This window comes from Mesoplodon densirostris, chromosome 6 (genome assembly GCF_025265405.1).
Source record: "Mesoplodon densirostris isolate mMesDen1 chromosome 6, mMesDen1 primary haplotype, whole genome shotgun sequence".
NCBI lineage: Eukaryota > Metazoa > Chordata > Mammalia > Artiodactyla > Ziphiidae > Mesoplodon > Mesoplodon densirostris.
The window spans coordinates 132,947,403-132,968,874 of NC_082666.1; the positions used below are offsets into that span (position 1 = coordinate 132,947,403).

At 40.9% G+C, this 21,472-nt stretch overlaps 1 protein-coding gene across 8 annotated transcripts in view; it reads left to right on the plus strand.

Annotated features, from left to right (window-relative positions):
- NEK1 (NIMA related kinase 1) overlaps window positions 1-21,472 on the plus strand; it is a 209,758-nt gene that overhangs the window by 19,917 nt on the left and 168,369 nt on the right. For all 8 annotated transcript variants that reach the window (XM_060102678.1, XM_060102680.1, XM_060102679.1 and 5 more), the window contains one exon: window positions 1,967-2,064. In XM_060102678.1, coding sequence (XP_059958661.1) covers window positions 1,967-2,064 — 98 coding nt within the window. The remainder of the gene's footprint in view (window positions 1-1,966; window positions 2,065-21,472) is intronic.

Here is a 21,472-nt window from a genome sequence, read left to right on the forward strand (position 1 = left end):
CCGATATGGGGTCAGTGAGCACCTCTAACTGTAGGGGAGACTGGGAATTAGGGAATCTGGGGTTTTTTTCAGCTTCTCAAGTGAGAGGCGATGAAGGGAGAAAAGCGTTAGAATTACAGGGTTAGCCTGCCAGCAGTGCGTGCTTCGCTGAGAGGTCATGGTTCGTGTCCTCTCTTAAACTCTCGGTCGTTTTCTAACATGCCTTGAGGGTTTGTCACTTGCCTTGTCACTTGTCTTTTGGCCTCAATTTCAAGCAGTTTCTAGGTGGTCATTATGTTGGGTTTTTTTGGAGGGTGTTTCTTCAGTACTGTGTGAGCCCATTGGTGATAGGGGTGGTGTCTTATATTTCTGTATCCCTGGCATCTTGTGCAAAGTGCCTGGAACGTAGTTGGCACTCAGATGCTTGAATGATCGAAGGAATACAAAACAGATTAGTATTTCCCGCATGCAGAAAAGACTTTTCTTTTAACCTTACATTTTAACTAGTACTTATCCCAAAATAAAAGATAAATGTTTAAACAGCAAAAAGTATAACAGAGCTCAGATATTTTTCTTCAGGATTGCTCCTCCATTTCCTTTCTCAGGTCCCGTTTAACCTTCTCTGTCTCCCTGTCTCTGTGTCTGTCTGTGTCTCTCACACACAGACACACACACCTTTTAAAAAAAATCTTGTAATGGTTTTATTTAATTTTTGCTACATGCAGATGGTACAGAATTCAAAGCTTACATAACAGTAAGAAATTTGCCTTCTGTTTCTATTTTTGAGTCACCTGTTTTTCCCTCCTGGAGGTACCCACTGTTTTACCACTATCTTGAGTTTCCCTCTAGAAATGTTCTAAGCATTAATAAGCATACATAAATCATAGCACACGGTCCTTTTTTTTTTTTTTTTTGCTTTTTGTTTCTCATGCTATGTAAATGGTGACATTCTATACTTATTTTTCATAAGTAGTAGATTGTATGGTTTTCTGGGGTTTTTTTTCGCACAGTGATTTCTCTCATGTATATTTGGATCATCTTTTCGTATCAATTGTAAAGAGTTATACAGATTCTTAATCAGCTCATTCATGTAGGTTCCCAACCCTGGGCACATTGGAAGCAGTGTATACCAGGTGAACGTGAGCATTGAGAGTAACAAGACCACCACCCAAGGTGCCGGGAGCAAGGCCATCAGCACAAGGCAGCGAGAGAAGTGAACTCTGGGAAGGCTGTTCCTTGAGCTGGAATAGGTGATATTGGCCGTTCTTCCTTACCTGGGAAGAAGTGGTGTGGTCTTAGTCCTGTGGAAGAGTGAGTGTGGAGAGAAGGATTGGAAGTGTTCTTCTCATCCTGTCTACCACAGGAAGGGTCATGGAAGTCTTTTATCCTGCGGACTGAAGCATACAGGTGATTAGGGAAGTGCCCCATCTTCATGTTCGTTCACAGATTATATATCACTACAAAGAGAGCTCCAGGAGAGCAGAGACCATCTCACTGTTGAGTCCTGACAGTTCATTGCAGCATCTGTTATTGTGTTTGTTTAACAGATAATTAAGTGGATGAAATAAAGCTGGAAAGTAATGGTCAGCTAAAAACCAAGGTTACCCATCTCTGACAAATGAGTGGAAAAATGTGATTTTTATAGTTGACGTTTAAGGAAATATATCTGTTAAATGAAATCAACTATATCTGTCTGCATTTTGTCCATATTGCAGAGATGTTTGTCAGTGTGGATAACGGGATGGTGTATTCTTGGCAGAAAAGTCATTAATGATGGAGTTGCCTGTTAACCCAAGTTACCACACAGTCTGTACGACCAGTAAACCTTGACTTTGCACTTCAGTTCTTCTGGCTGTGGTTCTGTTTTTAGTTTAGTGGAACGTATTTAATTAATTGCTGCTTTTTAGTAAACCTTTAGGTACCTTTAATGTAGCTATGCTTTTGATGTATATTTTAAAAAATGGACTGTAACGTTTATATTTTTTAGAAAATGGCTCTCTCTACATAGTGATGGATTACTGTGAAGGAGGGGATCTGTTTAAACGAATAAATGCCCAGAAAGGCGTTTTGTTTCAAGAGGACCAGGTGAGTTAGCACGTGGGAGACTGGCTCTTACTCCGTAAGTGTTGTTGAGAATTCATTCAGCGCTTGTTTGTTTGTACTATGAGTATTAACTGGACACCTACTCCAGCTCTCGTGACCGCCTCCTGAGTTCAGGTCCCCTCTTGTTTCCGTCTGTGGCGATGCTGCTGTGTGTGTCGTATACGTCGTGTCCTGTGTGTGTGTGTGTGTGTGTGTGTGTGTGTGTGTAACTATTTTTATGCGGGTAGCTGATTGATTACTCTGTATGCTGTCAGTTGGCTTACTGCCGCCTTATCTTAGAATGTGGCTTTGCCGGTAACTCCAGCTCTAGAAGCCTTGCCCTGCAACTGCGTGAAATCCAGTCTTTGTTGTGATGTCAAGGATCTCTAAAGTATGAGCTATTCTACGTACGCAGTCTTGTTTCCTGTTCCCTAGTGTGCACCCTTTTTCATTGATGTACCAGATATTTATCGCGCATTCATTTTGTGGTTGGCACCGGGACACAGGTTTATACCTCTCATTCTTCTTCCTGTGTATTTATTCTGATTATTTATTTTATTTTGGTAGTACCTTCTCCCCCGCACCCCTGACTCTCTGTTACGAGTATTTTACCACTTTTTTGAAAACTCAGCTCAAGTCCCAGTCTCTTCTTTAGGTTTTCCAGAGGCACTCTGATTTTCCATGACCTTTTCTTTCTCTGAATTCCGGTTGCATCTCTCCGCATCGCCCACCCTTAAGTTTACTTGCAGGCTATTCCGCAGGAGAAGGAGGGGCTCTGGGCTAGGAGCGTGGCATTTGTTGTCTCTTTTAAGTCTTAAACCCCCCTGTGAATGAGCGTACTGCAGTTTTCTCTATTTAATAGGTAAGAAATCTAAGGTTAAGTAGCTTGCCCCAGATCACAGCTGGTGTTTGAACCTACCCCTGTCTAACAGCAGAGTTTATAAAATGTGCTTTTTACAAACTTAAATTGTAAAATTATTCAGAGGTTTGGAGATGGAAAGCCGTCTTCCCCCGCCGTTCTGTCCCTGAGATGACCACTGCTTTTGGTTTGGTGTGCTTTCTTTTTCATATTGAACATACACGTGTATACACGGAGACATGCGTATTCAGAAATGGGAGAGGATACATACCATGCTCTGTCTTGCTTTTGTCGCTTAAAAATTATCTTGATTACATGGACATGTCGGTCCATATAGATCAGCTGTATAAGGTTTTGTTTTGCTTCGTTTTGTTTTTTTGGCCACGCCGTATACGGGATTTTCGTTCCCCAGCCAGGGATCAAACCCGTGCTCCCCTGCAGTGGAAGCTCGGAGTCCTAACCACTGGACCGCCAGGGAAGTCCCAAGATCAGTTGCATTAGTTTTAAAAGGTGCATGGGGGCTTCCCTGGTGGCGCAGTGGTTGAGAGTCTGCCTGCCGATGCAGGGGATGTGGGTTCATGCCCTGGTCCAGGAAGATCCCACATGCCGCGGAGCGGCTGGGCCCGTGAGCCATGGCCGCTGAGCCTGCACATCTGGAGCCTGTGCTGCGCAACGGGAGGGGCCACAACAGTGAGAGGCCCGCGTACCACAAAATAAATAAATAAAAATTAAAAGGTGCATTATATTTCATTCCAGTAAAGCCCTTGCTTTGTTTCTTTTCACTTCCTACTCATTTCTGTTCTACTCCCCTCTATCCTTAGGCAGCCCTTCCAGTGTCTTTAATCAATATCTCTGTCTATGTCTGCAAAATAGCCATCATTGTTTTGTATACATGTATTTTTAAAGGTGTACCTGTTGTATCATATCTCATTCAGTTTTACTTTTCCCCTAAGGACTGTTTCTGATCCATCCGCTTTGCTGTCTGTACATCTGTTGTTTCTAGCTCCGACCTAATAGTCCATGGGATTCCTCCCAGTCTATGCTCACCTTTAGTGCATCATGCACCCTTGTTAATGTACTCTGAATAATGTCACATTAGAGTTGTTTCTCCGAGCAGGTTGTAATTTACTATAGAGCGGAGGCCCCAGTCTGCTTATGTCAAGGTACTGAGGAAGGCTGAGTCTGTGGTAGCACTGCCTTGGCACAATTCATCAGCTGATTGATAACGTCATACAGATGGGGGCTTTGAGGGTCTTGGCAGCAACTTGGAGATATGGTAGGATGAGAGCTTGAGTTAAAAGTACTCTCAAGTAGGGTAGTATAGTATTCCTCAAGCTTTCCTTACCTCATGTTCCACAATTAAGCCTACTAGGCAGAGCACAGAACTTGGAGTGAGAAGACTTGGGTTTGAGTGCTTGTCCTATTTATCAGCTTGGTAATTATGTTTACAAGTTACTTAACTGCTTTGTGACTTTACATCCTTATTCGGTAGTAGGGATATTCCTACCAGGTAGCCGACGGTACTGTTGTGGTGAAGGTCAGATAGTAACGTTTGTTTGTGTACAAGGTGCTATTTTTTTTATTACAGTTTTATCTGATATATTCCATTGCTTGTGCTTATTTTTATTCTTTTGTCTCTTTTGGACTTTAAAATGCTTGCTGTTAAATTCCGTAACATTATACTGTAAAGTACATTGATAATCTATGGATTTAGTTTAGTTTTGTTTTTTAAATTTATTTATTTATTTATTTATTTTTGGTCTTTGTTGCTGCGCGCGGGCTTTCTCTAGTTGTGGCGAGCAGGGGCTCCTCTTCATTGTGGTGCGCAGGCTTCTCATTGCTGTGGCTTCTCTTGTTGCGGAGCACAGGCTCTAGGTGCGTGGGCTTCAGTAGTTGTGGCATGTGAGCTCAGTAGTTGTGGCTCGCCGGCTCTAGAGCACAGGCTCAGTAGTGGTGGTGCACGGGCTTAGTTGCTCCAGGGCATGTGGGATCTTCCCAGACCAGGGCTCGAACCTGTGTCCCTTGCATTGGCAGGTGGATTCTTAACCACTGCACCACCAGGGAAGCCCTATGGATTTGGTTTTTCTGTTAGATAAATAAATATTCTTAGTACGTAATGATATATATATGTGTGTGTGTGTTTGTACATATATCTTTCTTGTAATCCTAGAAATTATGGAGATTTACTCTAGTTTTTTCGTCCATTCTGAGATTATTCCATATAAACAATAAAAATTTGGCAAGTCTTTCTTTTAAGTTAATAGCATTTTTTCCTACCCTTCAAAATGACAAGTTTTGTTAGCCTACTTAAAATGGTAATTATTTACACAAAAACAACCTGCTACTCTCTGGGCTTTGAAGCAGGAAAACAGAGGTCAGAGGCCATTTTTGCTGTAGGCTGTAGGTTGAAATCAGTCTGAGATGGTTTTGTTCCATCTCTAGAATGGAAGTGGGAGCAGAGATGTGTGAGACAAGGAAATTCTCCAGCCGCTCAAGCCATTCTCTTCAGTGATACTTCCTTGTTTGCATCTTTACTAGAAAAAAACCTCATCAAGTTAGGAAGCAAGTTGACTAAGTCTGTGACTTTTAATCAGTAGTAAACAGTGATATGAAGTAAGTACATTCTGCTGAACAATCCTTGGATGGCCTTTCCCCACGTAGATATTAAAAAGATGTGGGGCCTCCCTGGTGGCGCAAGTGGTTGAGAGTCCGCCTGCCGATGCAGGGGACACGGGTTCGTGCCCCGGTCTGGGAGGATCCCATATGCCGCGGAGCGGCTGGGCCCGTGAGCCATGGCCGCTGAGCCTGCGCGTCCGGAGCCTGCGCGTCCGGAGCCTGTGCTCCGCAACGGGAGAGGCCACAACAGTGAGAGGCCCACATACCGCAAAAAAAAAAAAAAAAAAAAAAAAAAGATGTGCCACGGACTATTTTTGGCTTATTTCTAAGTGTTGGATAAATTTTCTGATAGTCTCGTCTCCTGATAATTTCCAAATGTTTGTTCTTTTAAAAGAAAGTCTGGTCTCGTAGGGTTGGCCCTAATAATTAGGTGCAGTCAGAGTGTTAATTAGGCATATAGACTTCCTTGAGTTTGCTCTGAAAATCCAGAGCCTTATAGAAATGAGCAACTATGCAGGTACTAAGGCCATAGAATTGATTTCTGTCCAGAAGTTTTCATAAGGAATCTTAGATTGGATTTTTTAAAATATTATTTGTTCTTCTATCCCAAGGCCAGGAAACCAAGCCCAGTACATTTTCCACCAAATTTCACCTGCAGTACATATAAATTTGGGTGATTTTCTTTCTTCTTGAGAGTTTTCAGATTTGCCAAGGTTTTTGGGTACTACTAAATGACCTTGCCACCTGTGATGCTGAGACCTTGTAAGTCAGGCACTAGGCCAGTTCCCTGGTGGCACAATGTAGGAATTGGCTCTGTGTGCATTTGTTGGCAGCAGGCTTGTCATAACTGATTGAATGAAAATCATCCTCACATAAGACAGTCCAGGTATGGCTTTGGTTGCACAACTGATTTGTGTAGTTATATTCTGGTAAAAAGGAGTGTACATTCTTATTGAACCAATGAAAATTACAATATTCCTGAAAAATAAAACTCAGTAAAACTATTTCTAAATTCTGAACGGGTCAGTGAGAAGCAGATAATCATTTTAAGATGTTATATTTCAGTCTAGAAAAGCATAATTTACTAAATTGAGAGTAAAGATAGCTTAAGAAGAGAAAGAAGAGGACTTCATATGTTCATTAAGTATAGAGGATGGAACATTAAAACTGTATGTATAATACCAGTTGTATTCCAGCAAATAAACACAATTGAATTTCCTTTAATTCAGTTCATTCGGTCCTAGTAATTCTTATCGTGCTGGGTTTGGGTGAGTCTGCTTTTATGATGTGTATCAGCTTCTGGACTGAAAAAGCCTCAGGAATATTGGCTCAGTCCCTTGTTCAACGTCAGCAGTGTCAGGTCAGAAGCCTGGACTCAAGGGTGTGTTTTCTGAGGTGTCGGTAGTTCAGCGTTCCTAGGACAGTCCTTTCCAGGAGCCTTCTGGTCATCAAGAAGCAAAGGCCTGTTTGATAATGAGACTGAAAGGCTGTAGTTAATTTCGTAGAGTAACCAATAATAGAATACAGTTCTCCATAGGGGTATTTGTTATGGGCTTGATGAATATTTTCCCTAAGAGTAAAAATGGACAGCAAAGTCATTGACAAATCTCTGGGACCTCCCATAAAGCATGCACTTTCTGAAATATTCATATTAATATATATATATATATATATATTTTTTTTTTTTGCTGTACGCAGGCCTCTCACTGTTGTGGCCTCTCCTGTTGCGGAGCACAGGCTCCGGATGCGCAGGCCCAGCGGCCATGGCTCACGGGCCTAGCCGCTCCGCGACATGTGGGATCTTCCTGGACCGGGGCATGAACCTGCGTCACCTTCCATCAGCAGGCGGACTCTCAACCACTGCGCCACCAGGGAAGGCCCACCATGGTGACTTTTTAATTTCCCTCAGATCCGTGGTTGCTTTGAATGCCTTAAGTTTTTAACGTCTGGCTCCGCAAAGGTGAAAAGAGAGAAATGTAGCAGGGGGGAAAAGAGCTTCTGGCCCTTTAAATCCTCTGGAAGTCCCTTCAGCCAGAGGGAGAGAGGCTTGCAACAAAGTGGGGAGGAACAATAACAATGGCTGCCCTCCTCTTTGGCCCCAGATCTGAAGTAGCCATCAACAATCAGAGCACAGATCTCTGATACATGGAGGACAGGGACCTGTTTGCCCACCCTGGTTCCCACAAGGTGCATGCAAGCTGCTTCTGGGATGCATGCACAGCTGGATGTCTCAGTGCTGGGACGTGGGGGATGAGTAGCCCCTGCTACATAACTAAGAGGTGAAATTGACTGAAATTAACCACAATTTACTATCCAAGCCTTCACCCAGAAGTTGCAAAGATTCAAGAGATTCCAGAGACCCAAAATAGTTACATCAGATAGATTCTGCCACTGTATTGTTGTACAGGTAGGGAGACAGATTCCTAGTGTTTCCTACTGTACTATCTTCCCAGAATCTTCTCCATCTGTATTTATTTTAAAATACTTTATCTCTTTGATTAAATAGGTAACCAAATATTACTTCTCAGGTACCCCAAACCATCTCTTAATCAAGTGACCAAATCTCTGACAACTGTGTAATCTTTCCTTCCCAAGATTAGATCCTAAATTTAGAAAAAATAAAATAAAAATTCTAGGCTACCTCTCACCATATGTATTAGTTAGCTCAACATTTTTATAAGAGCTGCATGGGAAGACTTACCAAATCAACAAAGATGCTCAGCATTTTCTAGGTTAAGTTTTTATACATAAAATATTATTGGGCTTCCCTGGTGGTGCAGTATATCTGATGGCAGATATACTAGACAAAGGGTTGAAAACAACTGCCTTAAAGAGGCTCAAAGCTAAAAGAAGACATGGAGAAAGTCAAAAAAACTATACGAACAAAACAGAAATATCAATAAGGAGATAGAAAAATCTAAAAAGAAACTAAAAAAGAAAGTCCAATAACTAAAATGAAAAATTCATTAGAGAGATTCAAAGGCAGATTTGAACCTTTGCTGAAGAAGAAGACTCAGTGAACTGGAAGCTAGGACAATGGAGATTATTGAGTCTGAGTAACAGAAAGATAAGAGATTCAAGAAAAATGAACAGAGCTTAAGGGACCTGTGGGACATTGTCACACAGACCAACATGTGCATCTTGGGAAGGAGAAGAGGGAGAGAGGGATGGACAGCGAATTTGAAGAGTTAATGGCTGAAAACCTCCCGAATTTGATGAAAGACGTGTATATAAACATCCAAGAAACTCAGTGAACTCCAAGTAGGATGAAGTCAAGGAGACCCACACCCAGACACACTATAACCTAACTGTTGAAAGCCAGAGAGTCTTGAAATCAGCAAGAGGGAAGTGGCTCATCACATACAAGGAATCGTCAGTAAGATTTCCAGCAGATTTCTCAGTGGAAACTTTACAGGCCAGAAAACACTGGGCTGATATATTCAAAGTGCTAAAAGAAAAAAAGCTATCAACCAGGAATCCTATATCTGGCAAAATTGTCGTTCAGTAATGAGAGACATTTCCAGACAAAAGCTGAAGCTATCTGTTACTAACTACAGTTGCACCGAAAGAAGTGCTAAATGGAGTCTTGCAGATTGAAGGGAAGGGACACTAGACAGTGGCTTGAAGCCATGTGGAGAAATGGAAAGCTCAGTAAAGGTAAATACACAGGCAGTTATAAAAGCTAGAATTGTTACAGCAGTGGTTTGTGACTCCCCTTTTTCTACGTGATTTGAGACTAATAAATTTTTTAAAAAGCAATTACTAGTCTAAAAGCTGGTATTATTGTAACTGGTTTGTAACTCCCCATTTTGTTTTTCTACATGATTTAAGAGACTAATGCACTTTAAGAAAATTATTAATTTTACGTTTTGAAACATACAAACAATGATGTCATTGTACAAAGATGTAATTTGGTGACATCAGCAACTGAAAGAAGTAGGACAGAGATGTAAAGGAGCAGAGGTTTTTTTTTTGTTTTTAATTAATTTATTTATTTTTGGCTGCATTGGGTCTTCATTGCTGCGCGCGGGCTCTTTCTAGTTGTGGCGAAGGGGGGCTACTCTTCCTTGCAGTGTGCGGGCTTCTCATTGCAGTGGCTCCTCTTGTTGCGGAGCGCGGCCTCTAGGCACGCGGGCTTCAGTAGTTGTAGCACGCAGACTCAGTAGTTGTGGCTCGAGGGCTCTAGAGTGCAGATTCAGTAGTTGTGGTGCACGGGCTTAGTTGCTCCGTAGCATGTGAGATCTTCCCGGACCACGGCTCGAACCCGTGTTCCCTGCATTGGCAGGCAGATTCTTAACCACTGTGCCACCAGGGAAGCCCAGGAGCAGAGTTTTTATATGTTATTGGAGTTAAGCTGGTACAAGTCCAAATTAGAGTATTGTAATTTTATGGGATCGAAAGTAATCCCCTTGTTAACACAGAGAAAATAGGTATACACTTTTTGGGTTGACTAAAAAGTGCCTTCAGTTTTTAAGTAAAAATAAAAGACCCATTTTTCATTTTCACCAAGAACTTTATTGAATAACGTATACACCATTTTGTTCCACTACCTTCTGCCATTTTTCAGGCAACTTCATAATTCCGTCTTCCCAAAACTTTTTATCTTTTTGAGCAAAGAACTGTTCCAGGTGCCTTTTACAGTCTTCCAGGGAATTGAAATTTTTTCATTAAGAGAATTTTGTAAAGACCAAAATAAATGGAAATCCGCAGGTGCAATGCCTGGTGAATACAGCGGATGAATCAGAACTTCCCAGCCAAGCTGTACAGTTTTTGCCTGGTCATCAAAGAAACATGTAGTCTTGCGTTATCCTGATGGAAGATTATACGTTTTCTCTCGACTTACTCTGGACTTCTTTCGTCAAGTGCTGCTTTCAGTTGGTCTAAGTGAGAGCAGGACTTGTTGGAATTAATCGTTTGTTTTTTTTGGAAGGAGCTCATAATAGAGGACTCCCTTCCAATCCCACCATATACACAATATCACCTTCTTTGGATGAAGAGCCTTTGGTGTGGTTGGTGGTGGTTTATTTCGTTTGCCCCACTATCTCTTCTGTTCCACATTATTGTACAGTATCCTCTTTTCATTGCCTGTCACAATTTGTTTTAAAAAACGGAACGTTTTCATTACGTTTAAGTAGTGGAGAATCGCCTGCGGAAATACAGTTAAGAAGGTTTTTTCGCTTAACTTACGTGGACCCCAAACATCAAAGCGTTTCACATAACCAAGCTGGTGCAAATGATTTTCAGCACTTGATTTGAATATTCTCAGTATGTCAGCTACCTCCCATGTGGTGTAATGTTCATTGTTCTCAATTAACGTCTCGATTTGATCACTGTCAACTTCATATGGTCTACCCGACAGTGGAGCATCGTCCAGCGAGAAATCTCCATCATGAAACTGTGCAAACTGCTTTTGACATGTCACAGCACCTTCTCCATACACTGCACAAATGTATTTTTGCATTTCGGTTGTGTTTTTACCTTCCTGAAATAATAAAACATAATATGCCGAAAATGTTGCTTTTTCTCTTCCATCTTCAATATTAAAATGGCTACACAAAAATTCAATTTTCATGTCTTTTTTAATTTTTATTTTTTATTATTATTATTATTTTTTTGGCTGCATTGGGTCTTGGGTCTTCGTTGTTGCGCACGGGCTTTCTCTAGTTGTGGTGAGCAGGGGTCTACTCTTTGTTGTGGTGCTCAGGCTTCTCATTGCAATGGCTTCTTGTTGCAGAGCATGGGGTCTAGGTGCACAGGCTTCACTAGTTGCAGCATGTGGGCTCAGTAGTTGTGGCTCATGGGCTCTAGAGCGCAAGCTCAGTAGTTGTGGTGCGCGGGCTTAGTTGCTCCAAGGTGTGTGGGATCTTCCCAGACGAGAGATCGAACCCGTGTCCCCTGCATTGCAGGCGGATTCTTAACCACTGCGCCACCAGGGAAGTCCCTGCTGTGTTTTTTTCAAATGCATGCTGATATGACAGCTGTCACATACAATCTAACAGAATTGTTTCAAATGAAGTTAGACAGCTAAGTGCTACTAGAGCCATCTTATGGAAAAAAACGAACAAACCTTTTGGCCAACCCAATATATAAAATTAAATGAGAGGGGCTTTCCTGGTGGCACCATGGTTAAGAATCTGCCAGCTGTGCAGGGGACATGGATTCGAGCCCTGAGCCAGGAAGATCCCACATGCTGCGTTTCACCTAAGCCCGTGCGCCACAACTACTGAGCCTGTGCTCTAGAGCCCGCAAGCCACAACTACTGAGCCCGCGCACCACAACTACTGAAGCCCGCGTGCCTAGAGCCCCGTGCTCTGGAACAAGAGAAGCCGCTGCAATGAGAAGCCTGTGCACCGCAATGAAGAGTAACTCCTGCTTGCCACAACTAGAGAAAGCCAGTGCACAGCAACGAAGACCCAACACAGCCAAAGATAAATCAATAAATTTTTTTAAAAAAGTAAATGAGCGATGAATGTAAATGTTTCACCACACAAAAATCAACTAAGCACAAAGAAGACAGTAATGCAGGAAATAGGGACAAAAGAACCACAGGGCATATAGAAAACAAATAGCAAAGTGACAGAAGTAACTCTCCATATCAGTCATCCTTATAAAAGGAAAGGAATTCTGACATATGCTACAGTGGATTGACCATGAGAACATTATGTTCAGTGAAATAAGCCAGTCACAAAAAACTGAATACTGTATGATTCCATGTGTATGACGTACTTAAGAGTACTCGAAATCATAGAGACAGAAAGTAGAACAGTGATGTCTAGGGACGAGGGAAAGAGGGGAGTGGGGAGAACTGTTTAACATTTAATGTTCCAGTTTTACAAGGTGAAGAGTTGTACAGGTGGTGATAGTTGTACAACAGTATGAATGTACTTAATACCACTGAAGTATGCACTTAAAAATTGTTAAGGTGGTAAATTTTGTGTTCTGTGTATTTTACTACAATTAAAAATTTTTTTAAATATACATGAAGGTAATACAATAATAAGGATCCTTAGCACTCTCATAGGTGAGGAACCTTTCTTCAAAAACAGAAATGATAATAAAGTCAGTAGACAGCATAGAAAACTATTCTGGTGGACCTGGGATATCTGCTTTCTGGACAAATTACATGGAAGTTAAATAGTAAGTAAGGTCTTATAACCTCTTACATGCTCTCTAAGATCAATTTACGGTTCTATTAGAGAGACAGCCAAGTTCTGTTTTTCCACTAATATAATATTTGGCAGTAAAAGTTACTCAAAAAATTTTTTACAATGAATAAACATGTGAAAACAGCATACTTTAGTAAATTTTAACACATTTTGTTGCACAAAGAAACCTGAGTTTTGGAGCAGAGAAGGTGCATTGTGGAATTGTTTTAGTGCTCTAAGGCAGTCTGTAGTAATGGAAATAACACGTACACATAAAGCTGTAATTCAGACAAGTGTATGGTAATTACCATGTGTTTAGTTGGGCTGGCTCAGCATTTTATACCATTGGAATTTGGCAAATAGGGTCAAATAGGGACATTCTCTTTTGAGCAAGAGAATGCCATTATCCCAACATTATGTTGTAAATATTAATGCGAGCTAATGTGTACAAGGAAGTGCAGAGGAAGAGTGGTTAGAAGCAGGCCTGTAATTTAATGGCCTTCCCTCCCCTCCAGCCCTGATGTAAGACAGGCTGAACTAGATGGACAGAGGGAGCACAGACTTGTGCTGTGCCCTCCTCCTCCTCCTCAGAACTTCCCTCCAGAACCTCGTCTTCTGTCAGGTTTTGCTTTATCGCCTCCAGGCTGAGTTGTCTGTTGTCCTCTGTGCTGTTCACACTCAGAGCATCACCTCTGCTCTACTTACTCATCTCCCTCCTGGTCTCTGATGTGGGTCAGCAAACTCGGCCCACGTCTTTGTTTGTAAATAAAGTTTTATTTGAACAGTTCATGCTTATTTGTTTGCATATAATCTCTGGCTGCATTTATACTACAGTGGCAAATTTGACTTGGGACAGAGACCATAGGGTCTGCAAAACCTAAAATATTTACCCTCTGGCCCTTTACAGAATAAATTTGCTGACTCCTGGTCTGTGAGCTCTTTTATTAAGTTTTTTGGCCAATTCTAGCCCATATCAGGTACATTGTTGGTGCTGAATACATTTTTGTCAAATTATAAAGGAGTACAGGTATGGGAAATATGGTAATGAAAAACATTAATCTGTAAAACAAGGCATTGGTGGTTTCTAGCATGTGTCCCAGGTGCTCCAGATAGACTGTATAACAATAGGACTCAGCTGAGCTGAATTTTCATTTTCTTTTTATACTTTTCCTGACCCCTCCCTGCTGGAGTTAATTGCTTTCTCAGTGCACATTGCTGTTATAAGACTTGTGCATTTTATTAGGTATTTGTCTAAAAGTGTATTTCTACCACTGTATGAACGAACTCAGAACTATATTTAATTTTTCTACATACAGCACCTTATGTGAATATGGAAAGGAACTTAAAATTTGTGTAGTCCTCAGTAAATATCTACCAAACTGAACCAAGAGGGTTGTTTTTTTTTTTTTTTTTTTTTGCTGTATGCGGGCCTCTCACTGTTGTGGCCTCCCCCGTTGCGGAGCACAGGCTCCGGACGCGCAGGCTCAGCGGCCATGGCTCACGGGCCCAGCCGCTCCGCGGCATATGGGATCCTCCCAGACCGGGGCACGAACCCGTATCCCCTGCATCGGCAGGCGGACTCTCAACCACTTGCGCCACCAGGGAGGCCCGAGGGTTGTTTTTTTAAAAAAAGATGGGCTTCCCTGGTGGCACAGTGGTTAAGAGTCTGCCTGCCCAGGGGACACGGGTTCGTGCCCCGGTCCGGGAGGATCCCACGTGCCGCGGAGCAGCTGGGCCCGTGAGCCATGACCGCTGTGCCTGTGCATCCAGAGCCTATTGCTCCGCAACGAGAGAGGCCACAACAGTGAGAGCCCCGCCTACCGCCAAAAAAAGAAAAAGAAAAGGGGGGAGTGAGGGTTGTTCTCCCCACTCCCCTCTTTCCCTCATCCCTAGACATCACTATTCTATTTTTTAATTTAAAAAAATTAATTTAAAAATTAATTTTAGGTTACATTCTTTGTTTTGTTTGTTTTTGAATTTTATTTTACTTACTTTTTATACAGTAGGTTCTTATTGGTCATCAATTTTGTACACATCAGTGTATACATGTCAATCCCAGTCACCCAATTCATCACACCACCATCCCCACACCCCGGGGTTTTCCCCCCTTGGTGTCCATACGTTTGTTCTCTACATCTGTGTCTCAACTTCTGCCCTGCAAACCGGTTCATCTGTACCATTTTTCTAGGTTCCACATACCTGCGTTAATATACGGTATTTGTTTTTCTCTTTCTGACTTACTTCACTCTGTATGACAGTCTCTAGATCCATCCATGTCTCAACAAATGACCCAATTTCGTTCCTTTGTATGGCTGAGTAATGTTCCATTGTATTTATGTACCACATCTTCTTTATCCATTCGTCTGTCGATGGGCATTTAGGTTGCTTCCATGGCCTGGCTGTTTTAAATAGTGCTGCAGTGAACATTGGGGTGCACGTGTCTTTTTGAATTATGCTTTTCTCTGGATATATGCCCAGTAGTGGGATTGCTGGATCATAAGGTAGTTCTATTTTCAGTTTTTTAAGGAACCTCCATACTGTTCTCCATAGTGGCTGTATCAATTTACATTCCCACCAACAGAGCAAGAGGGTTCCCTTTTCTCCACACCCTCTCCAGCATTTGTTGTTTGTATATTTTCTGATGATGCCCATTCTAACTGGTGTGAGGAGATACCTCATTGTAGTTTTGATCTGCATTTCTCTAGTAATTGGTGATGTTGAGCAGCTTTTCATGTGCTTCTTGGCCATCTGTATGTCTGCTTTGGAGAAATGTCTATTTAGGTCTTCTGCCCATTTTTGGATTGGGTTGTTTGTTTCTTTAATATTGAGCTGCATGAGCTGTTTATATATTTTGGAGATTAATCCTTTATCCACTGATTCATTTGCAAATATTTTCTCCCATTCTGAGGGTTGTCTTTTTGTCTTGCTTATGGTTTCCTTTGTCCTGCAAAAGCTTTGAGGTTTCATTAGGTCCCATTTGTTTACTTTTGTTTTTATTTCCATTACTCTACGAGGTGGATCAAAAAAGATCTTGCTGTGATTTATGTCAAAGAGTGTTCTTCCTATGTTTTCCTCTAAGAGTTTTATACTGTCCAATCTTACATTTAGGTCACTAATCCATTTTGAGTTTATTTTTGTGTTTGGTGTTAGGGAGTGTTTAATTTCATTCTTTTACATGTAGCTCCCCAGTTTTCCCAGCACCACTTATTGAAGAGACTGTCTTTTCTCCATTGTATATCCTTACCTCCTCTGTCATAGATTAGTTGACCATAGGTGTGTGGGTTTATCTCTGGGCTTTCTATCTTGTTCCATTGATCTATGTTTCTGTTTTTCTGCCAGTACCATATTGTCTTGATTACTGTAGCTTTATAGTATAGTCTGAAGTCAGGGAGTCTGATTCCTCCAGCTCCGTTTTTTTCCCTCAAGATTGCTTTTGCTATTTCGGTTCTTTTGTGTCTCCATACGAATTTTAAGATTTTTTGTTCTAGTTCTGTCAAAAATATCGTTGGTAATTTGATAGGGATTGCATTGAATCTGTAGATTGCTTTGGGTGGTCTAGTCATTTTCACATTATTGATTCTTCCAATGCAAGAACATGGTATATCTCTCCATCTGTTGGTATCATCTTCAATTTCTTTCATCAGTGTCTTATAGTTTTCTGCATACAGGTCTTTTGTCTCCCTAGGTAGGTTTATTCCTAGGTATTTTATTCTTTTTGTTGCAGTGGTAAATGGGAGTGTTTCCTTGATTTCTCTGTCAGATTTTTCATCATTAGTGTATAGCAATGCAAGAGAATTTCTGTGCATTAATTTTGTATCCTGCAACTTTACCAAATTCATTGATTAGCTCTAGTAGTTTTCTGGTGGCATTTTTAGGATTCTCTATGTATAGTATCATGTCATCTGCAAACAGTGACAGTTTTACTTCTTCTTTTCCAATTTGTATTCCTTCTTTTTCTTTTTCTTCTCTGATTGCCGTGGCTAGGACTTCCAAAACTATGTTGAATCATAGTGGTGAGAGTGGACATCCTTGACTTGTTCCTGATCTTAGAGGAAATGATTTCAGCTTTTCACCAGTGAGAATGATGTTTGCTGTGGGTTTGTCGTATATGGCCTTTATTATGTTGAGGTAGGTTCCCTCTATGCCCACTTTCTGGAGAGTTTTTTTTTTTTTTTTGCGGTACGCAGGCCCCTCACTGCTGCGGCTCCTCCCACTGCGGAGCACAGGCTCCGGACGCGCAGGCCCAGCAGCCATGGCTCACGGGCCCAGCCGCTCCGCGGCATGTGGGATCCTCCTGGACCGGGACACGAACCCGTGTTCCCTGTATCAGCATGTGGACTCTCAACCACTGCCCCACCAGGGAAGCCCTCTGGAGGGTTTTCATCATAAATGGGTGTTGAATTTTGTCAAAAATTTTTTCTGCATCTATTGAGATGATCATATGATTTTTATTCTTCAATTTGTTAATATGATATATCACATTGATTCATTTGCGTATATTGAAGAATCCTTGCATCCCTGGGATAAATCCCACTTGATCATGGTGTATGATCCTGTTAATGTGCTGTTGGATTCTGTTTGCTAATATTTTGTTGAGGATTTTTGCATCTATATTCATCAGTGATATTGGGCTGTAATTTTCTTTTTTTGTAGTATCTTTGTCTGGTTTTGGTATCAGGGTGATGGTGGCCTCATATCATGAGTTCGGGAGTGTTCCTTCCTCTGCAATTTTTTGGAAGAGTTTGAGAAGGATGGGTGTTAGCTCTTCTCTAAATGTTTGATAGAATTCACCTGTGAAGCCATCTGGTCCTGGACTTTTGTTTGTTGGAATATTTTTAATCAGAGTTTCAATTTCATTACTTGTGGTTGGTCTGTTCACATTTTCTATTTCTTCCTGGTTCAGTCTTGGAATGTTATACGTTTCTAAGAATTTGTCCATTTCTTCCAGGTTGTCCATTTTATTGGCATGGAGTTGCTTGTAGTAGTCTCTTAGGAGGCTTTGTATTTCTATGGTGTCTGTTGTAACTTTTCCTTTTTCATTTCTAATTTTATTGATTTGAGTCCTCTCCCTCTTTTTCTTGATGAGTCTGGCTAATGGTTTATCAATTTTGTTTATCTTCTCAAAGAACCATCTTTTAGTTTTATTGATCTTTGCTACTGTTTTCTTTGTTTCTATTTCATTTATTTCTGATCTGATCTTTACAATTTCTTTCCTTCTGCTAACTTTGGGTGTTGCTTGTTCTTCTTTCTCTAGGTCTTTTAGGTGTAAGGTTAGATTGTTTATTCGAGATTTTTCTTGTTTCTTGAGGTAGGCTTGTATAGCTATAAACTTCCCTCTTAGAACTGCTTTTGCTGCATCCCATAGGTTTTGGATCTTCGTGTTTTCATTGTCATTTATCTCTAGGTATTTTTTCATTTCCTCTTTGATTTCTTCAGTGATCTCTTGTTTATTTAGTAACGTATTGTTTAGCCTCCATGTGTTTGTGTTTTTTACTTTTTTTTTCCCTGTGATTCATTTCTAATCTCATAGCACTGTGGTCAGAAAAGATGCTTGATATCATTTCAGTTTTCTTAAATTTACTGAGGCTTGATTTGTGACCCAAGATGTGATCTGTTCTGGAGAATGTTCCATGTGCACTTGAGAAGAAAGTGTAATCTGCTGTTTTGGGATGGAATGTCCTATAAATATCAATCAAACCTATCTTGTCTAATGTGTCATTTAAAGCTTGTGTTTCCTTATTAATTTTCTGTTTGGATGATCTGTCCATTGGTGTAAGTGAGGTGTTAAAGTCCCCCACTATTATTGTGTTACTGTTGATTTCCTCTTATAGCTGTTAGCAGTTGCCTTATGTATTGAGGTGCTCCTATGTCGGGTGCATATATATTTATAATTGTTATATCTTCTAGGATTGATCCCTTGATCATTATGTAGTGTCCTTCCTTGTCTCTCATAACATTCTTTCTTTCTTTTTCTTTCTTTCTTTCTTTCTTTATTTTTTTTGTGGTACGCGGGCCTCTCACTGTGTGGCCTTTCCCGTTGCAGAGCACATGCTCCGTCCGGCCACGCAGGCTCAGCGGCCATGGCTCATGGGCCCAGCCGCTCCGTGGCATGTGGGATCTTCCCGGACTGGGGCACGAACCCGTGTTCCCTGCATCTGCAGGCGGACTCTCAAACCACTGCGCCACCAGGGAAGCCCAACATTCTTTATTTTAAAGTCTATTTTATCTGATATGAGTATTGCTACTCCAGCTTTCTTTTGATTTCCATTTGCATGGAATATCTTTTTCCATCCCCTCACTTTCAGTCTGTATGTGTCCCTTGGTCTGAAGTGGGTCTCCTGTAGACAGCATATATATGGGTCTTATTTTTGTATCCATTCAGCAAGCCTGTGTCTTTTGGTTGGAACATTTAATCCATTCACATTTAAGGTAATTATCGATATGTATGTTCCTATTACCATTTTCTTAATTGTTTTGGGTTTGTTTTTGTAGGTCCTTTTCTTCTCTTGTGTTTCCCACTTAGAGAAATCCCTTGAGCATTTGTTGTAGAGCTGATTTGGTGGTGCTGAATTCTCTTAGCTTTTGCTTGTCTGTAAAGATTTTGATTTCTCCATCAAACCTGAATGAGATCCTTGCCAGGTAGAGTAATCTTGGTTGTAAGTTGTTACCTTTCATCACTTTAAGTATATCATGCCACTCCCTTCTGGATTGTAGAGTTTCTGCTGAGAAATCAGCTGTTAACCTTATGGGAGTTCCCTTGTATGTTATTTGTCGTTTTTCCCTTGCTGTTTTCAGTAATTTGTTTTTAATTTTTTCCAATTTGATTACTATGTGTCTCAGCGTGTTTCTCCTTGGGTTTATCCTGTATGGGACTCACTGCGCTTCCTGGACTTGGGTGGCTATTTCTTTCCCATGTTAGCAAAGTTTTCGAATATAATCTCTTCAAATATTTTCTCGGGTCCTTTCTCTCTCTCTTCTCCTTCTTGGACCCCTGTAATGCGAATGTTGTTGCATTTAATGTTGCCCCAGAGGTCTCTTAGGCTGTCTTCATTTCTTTTCATTCTTTTTTCTTTATTCTGTTCCACAGCAGTGAATTCCACCATCCTGTCTTCCAGGTCACTTATCTGTTCTTCTGCCTCAGTTATTCTGCTATTGATTCCTTCTAGTGTAGTTTTCATTTCACTTACAGTATTGTTCCTCTCTGTTTGTTCTTTAATTCTTCTAGGTGTTCATTAAACATTTCTTGCATCTTCTCGATCTTTGCCTCCATTCTTTTTCCTAGGTCCTGGATCATCTTCACTATCATTATTCTGAATTCTTTTTCTGGAAAGTTTCCTATCTCCACTTCATTTAGTTGTTTTTCTGGGGTTTTATCTTGTTCCTTCCTCTGGTACATAGCCCTCTGCCTTTTGATCTTGTCTGACTTTCTGTGAATGTGGTTTTTGTTCCATAGGCTGCAGGATTGTAGTTCTTCTTGCTTCTCAACTTAATCTCTGTTAAGGCTAAATGCGCATATGCCAACATTAGCAGCCTGAATCTTATAATGCCTCTTTGTTCTGTAAAAGAAACTAGCATTCAGAGCCTGTCAGGACGGTTCTCTGGGACATTAGTCTCCCATCTTCTTGGATTCTCTGCTCTCTGAATAAAGTTGTTATCCCTTGTGTCCCAGTTCATTGGCCTCCTAGTGTTGGAAGGTCTCCTGCAGAGGCGGGGGGTGGCTGTGGCTCACCATGGGGACAAGGACACTGGCAGCTGAAGTTCTGGGGAGTACTCCTTGGTGTGAGCCCTCCCAGAGTCTCTAATTTTAGGTTACTTTAATGTAACATTTATTCTTTAAAAAAAATACTGAAGAGGTAAGAATAAAAAGTAAAGCCTGCTACTTGCCTTTCATTCATTCTTCTGAAAATCTGCTTCCCTGAAGAAGACACTTAACTGATGGGTAGCTGTCCTGTGCATCCTCCCTGCACACAGCACACAGTCATAAACAGTTACACAGAGTTCTGGTATGTTATAGACAGAAAGAGACTTAAGAAAAGGAGTGCGGTCTGCATACCGTGCTGCGACTTTCTTCTTTTCCCTTCACAGTGTACGTACATAGAAGTACTTCCTTCTTCCCAGTGGCTGCATAGAATTCTAGTGATTCCAATTGTGATATTTTCCCAGGCCCCTGATGATGTTTAGGTGGACAAACAATGCTGGAGTACACATCCTTGTACATATTCTTTTGTATTTGTGACATTTTATCTGTAGGATAAATTTGAAATTTCAGTTGCTCTTTCAAATAGTATGTGAATTTAAAATTTTTACCAAGTAACTGTAATTAACTTTCTCACAAACAGGGTATGCAAAGACTTATTTCCTCACATTCTGGCCAACGTTGTTTATCACTTCCTCTTTGTCAGGTTACAGTGGTATCTTGTTTAATTGCTATTTTTTTAATTTGGAGGGAAGTTAGTATTTGGTTTATGTGTTTATTGGGTTATGTTTCCTCTGTCATTTGCCTTTCCCGTCTTCTGTCCACTTCTTATTTGGGCTGGCATGTTTTTCTCAGTGATGTTGAAGAACTGTTGTGTATTAGAGGATTAGCAATCTGTCAGTTATGTTGCAGGTATCTTCTCCCATAATTATTAAATTTAGTTGTATATTTTGCCATCCAGATGTTTTAACATTTATATAGGGAACTTTTCTTGTGACTTGTGGGTTTGGTATCATGTTGCGGAAGTCCTGTGTCAGTCAGTCAAAGAGTATAGAAAGTTAACCTATGTTTTCTTCCTCGTTTTATACTTTAATT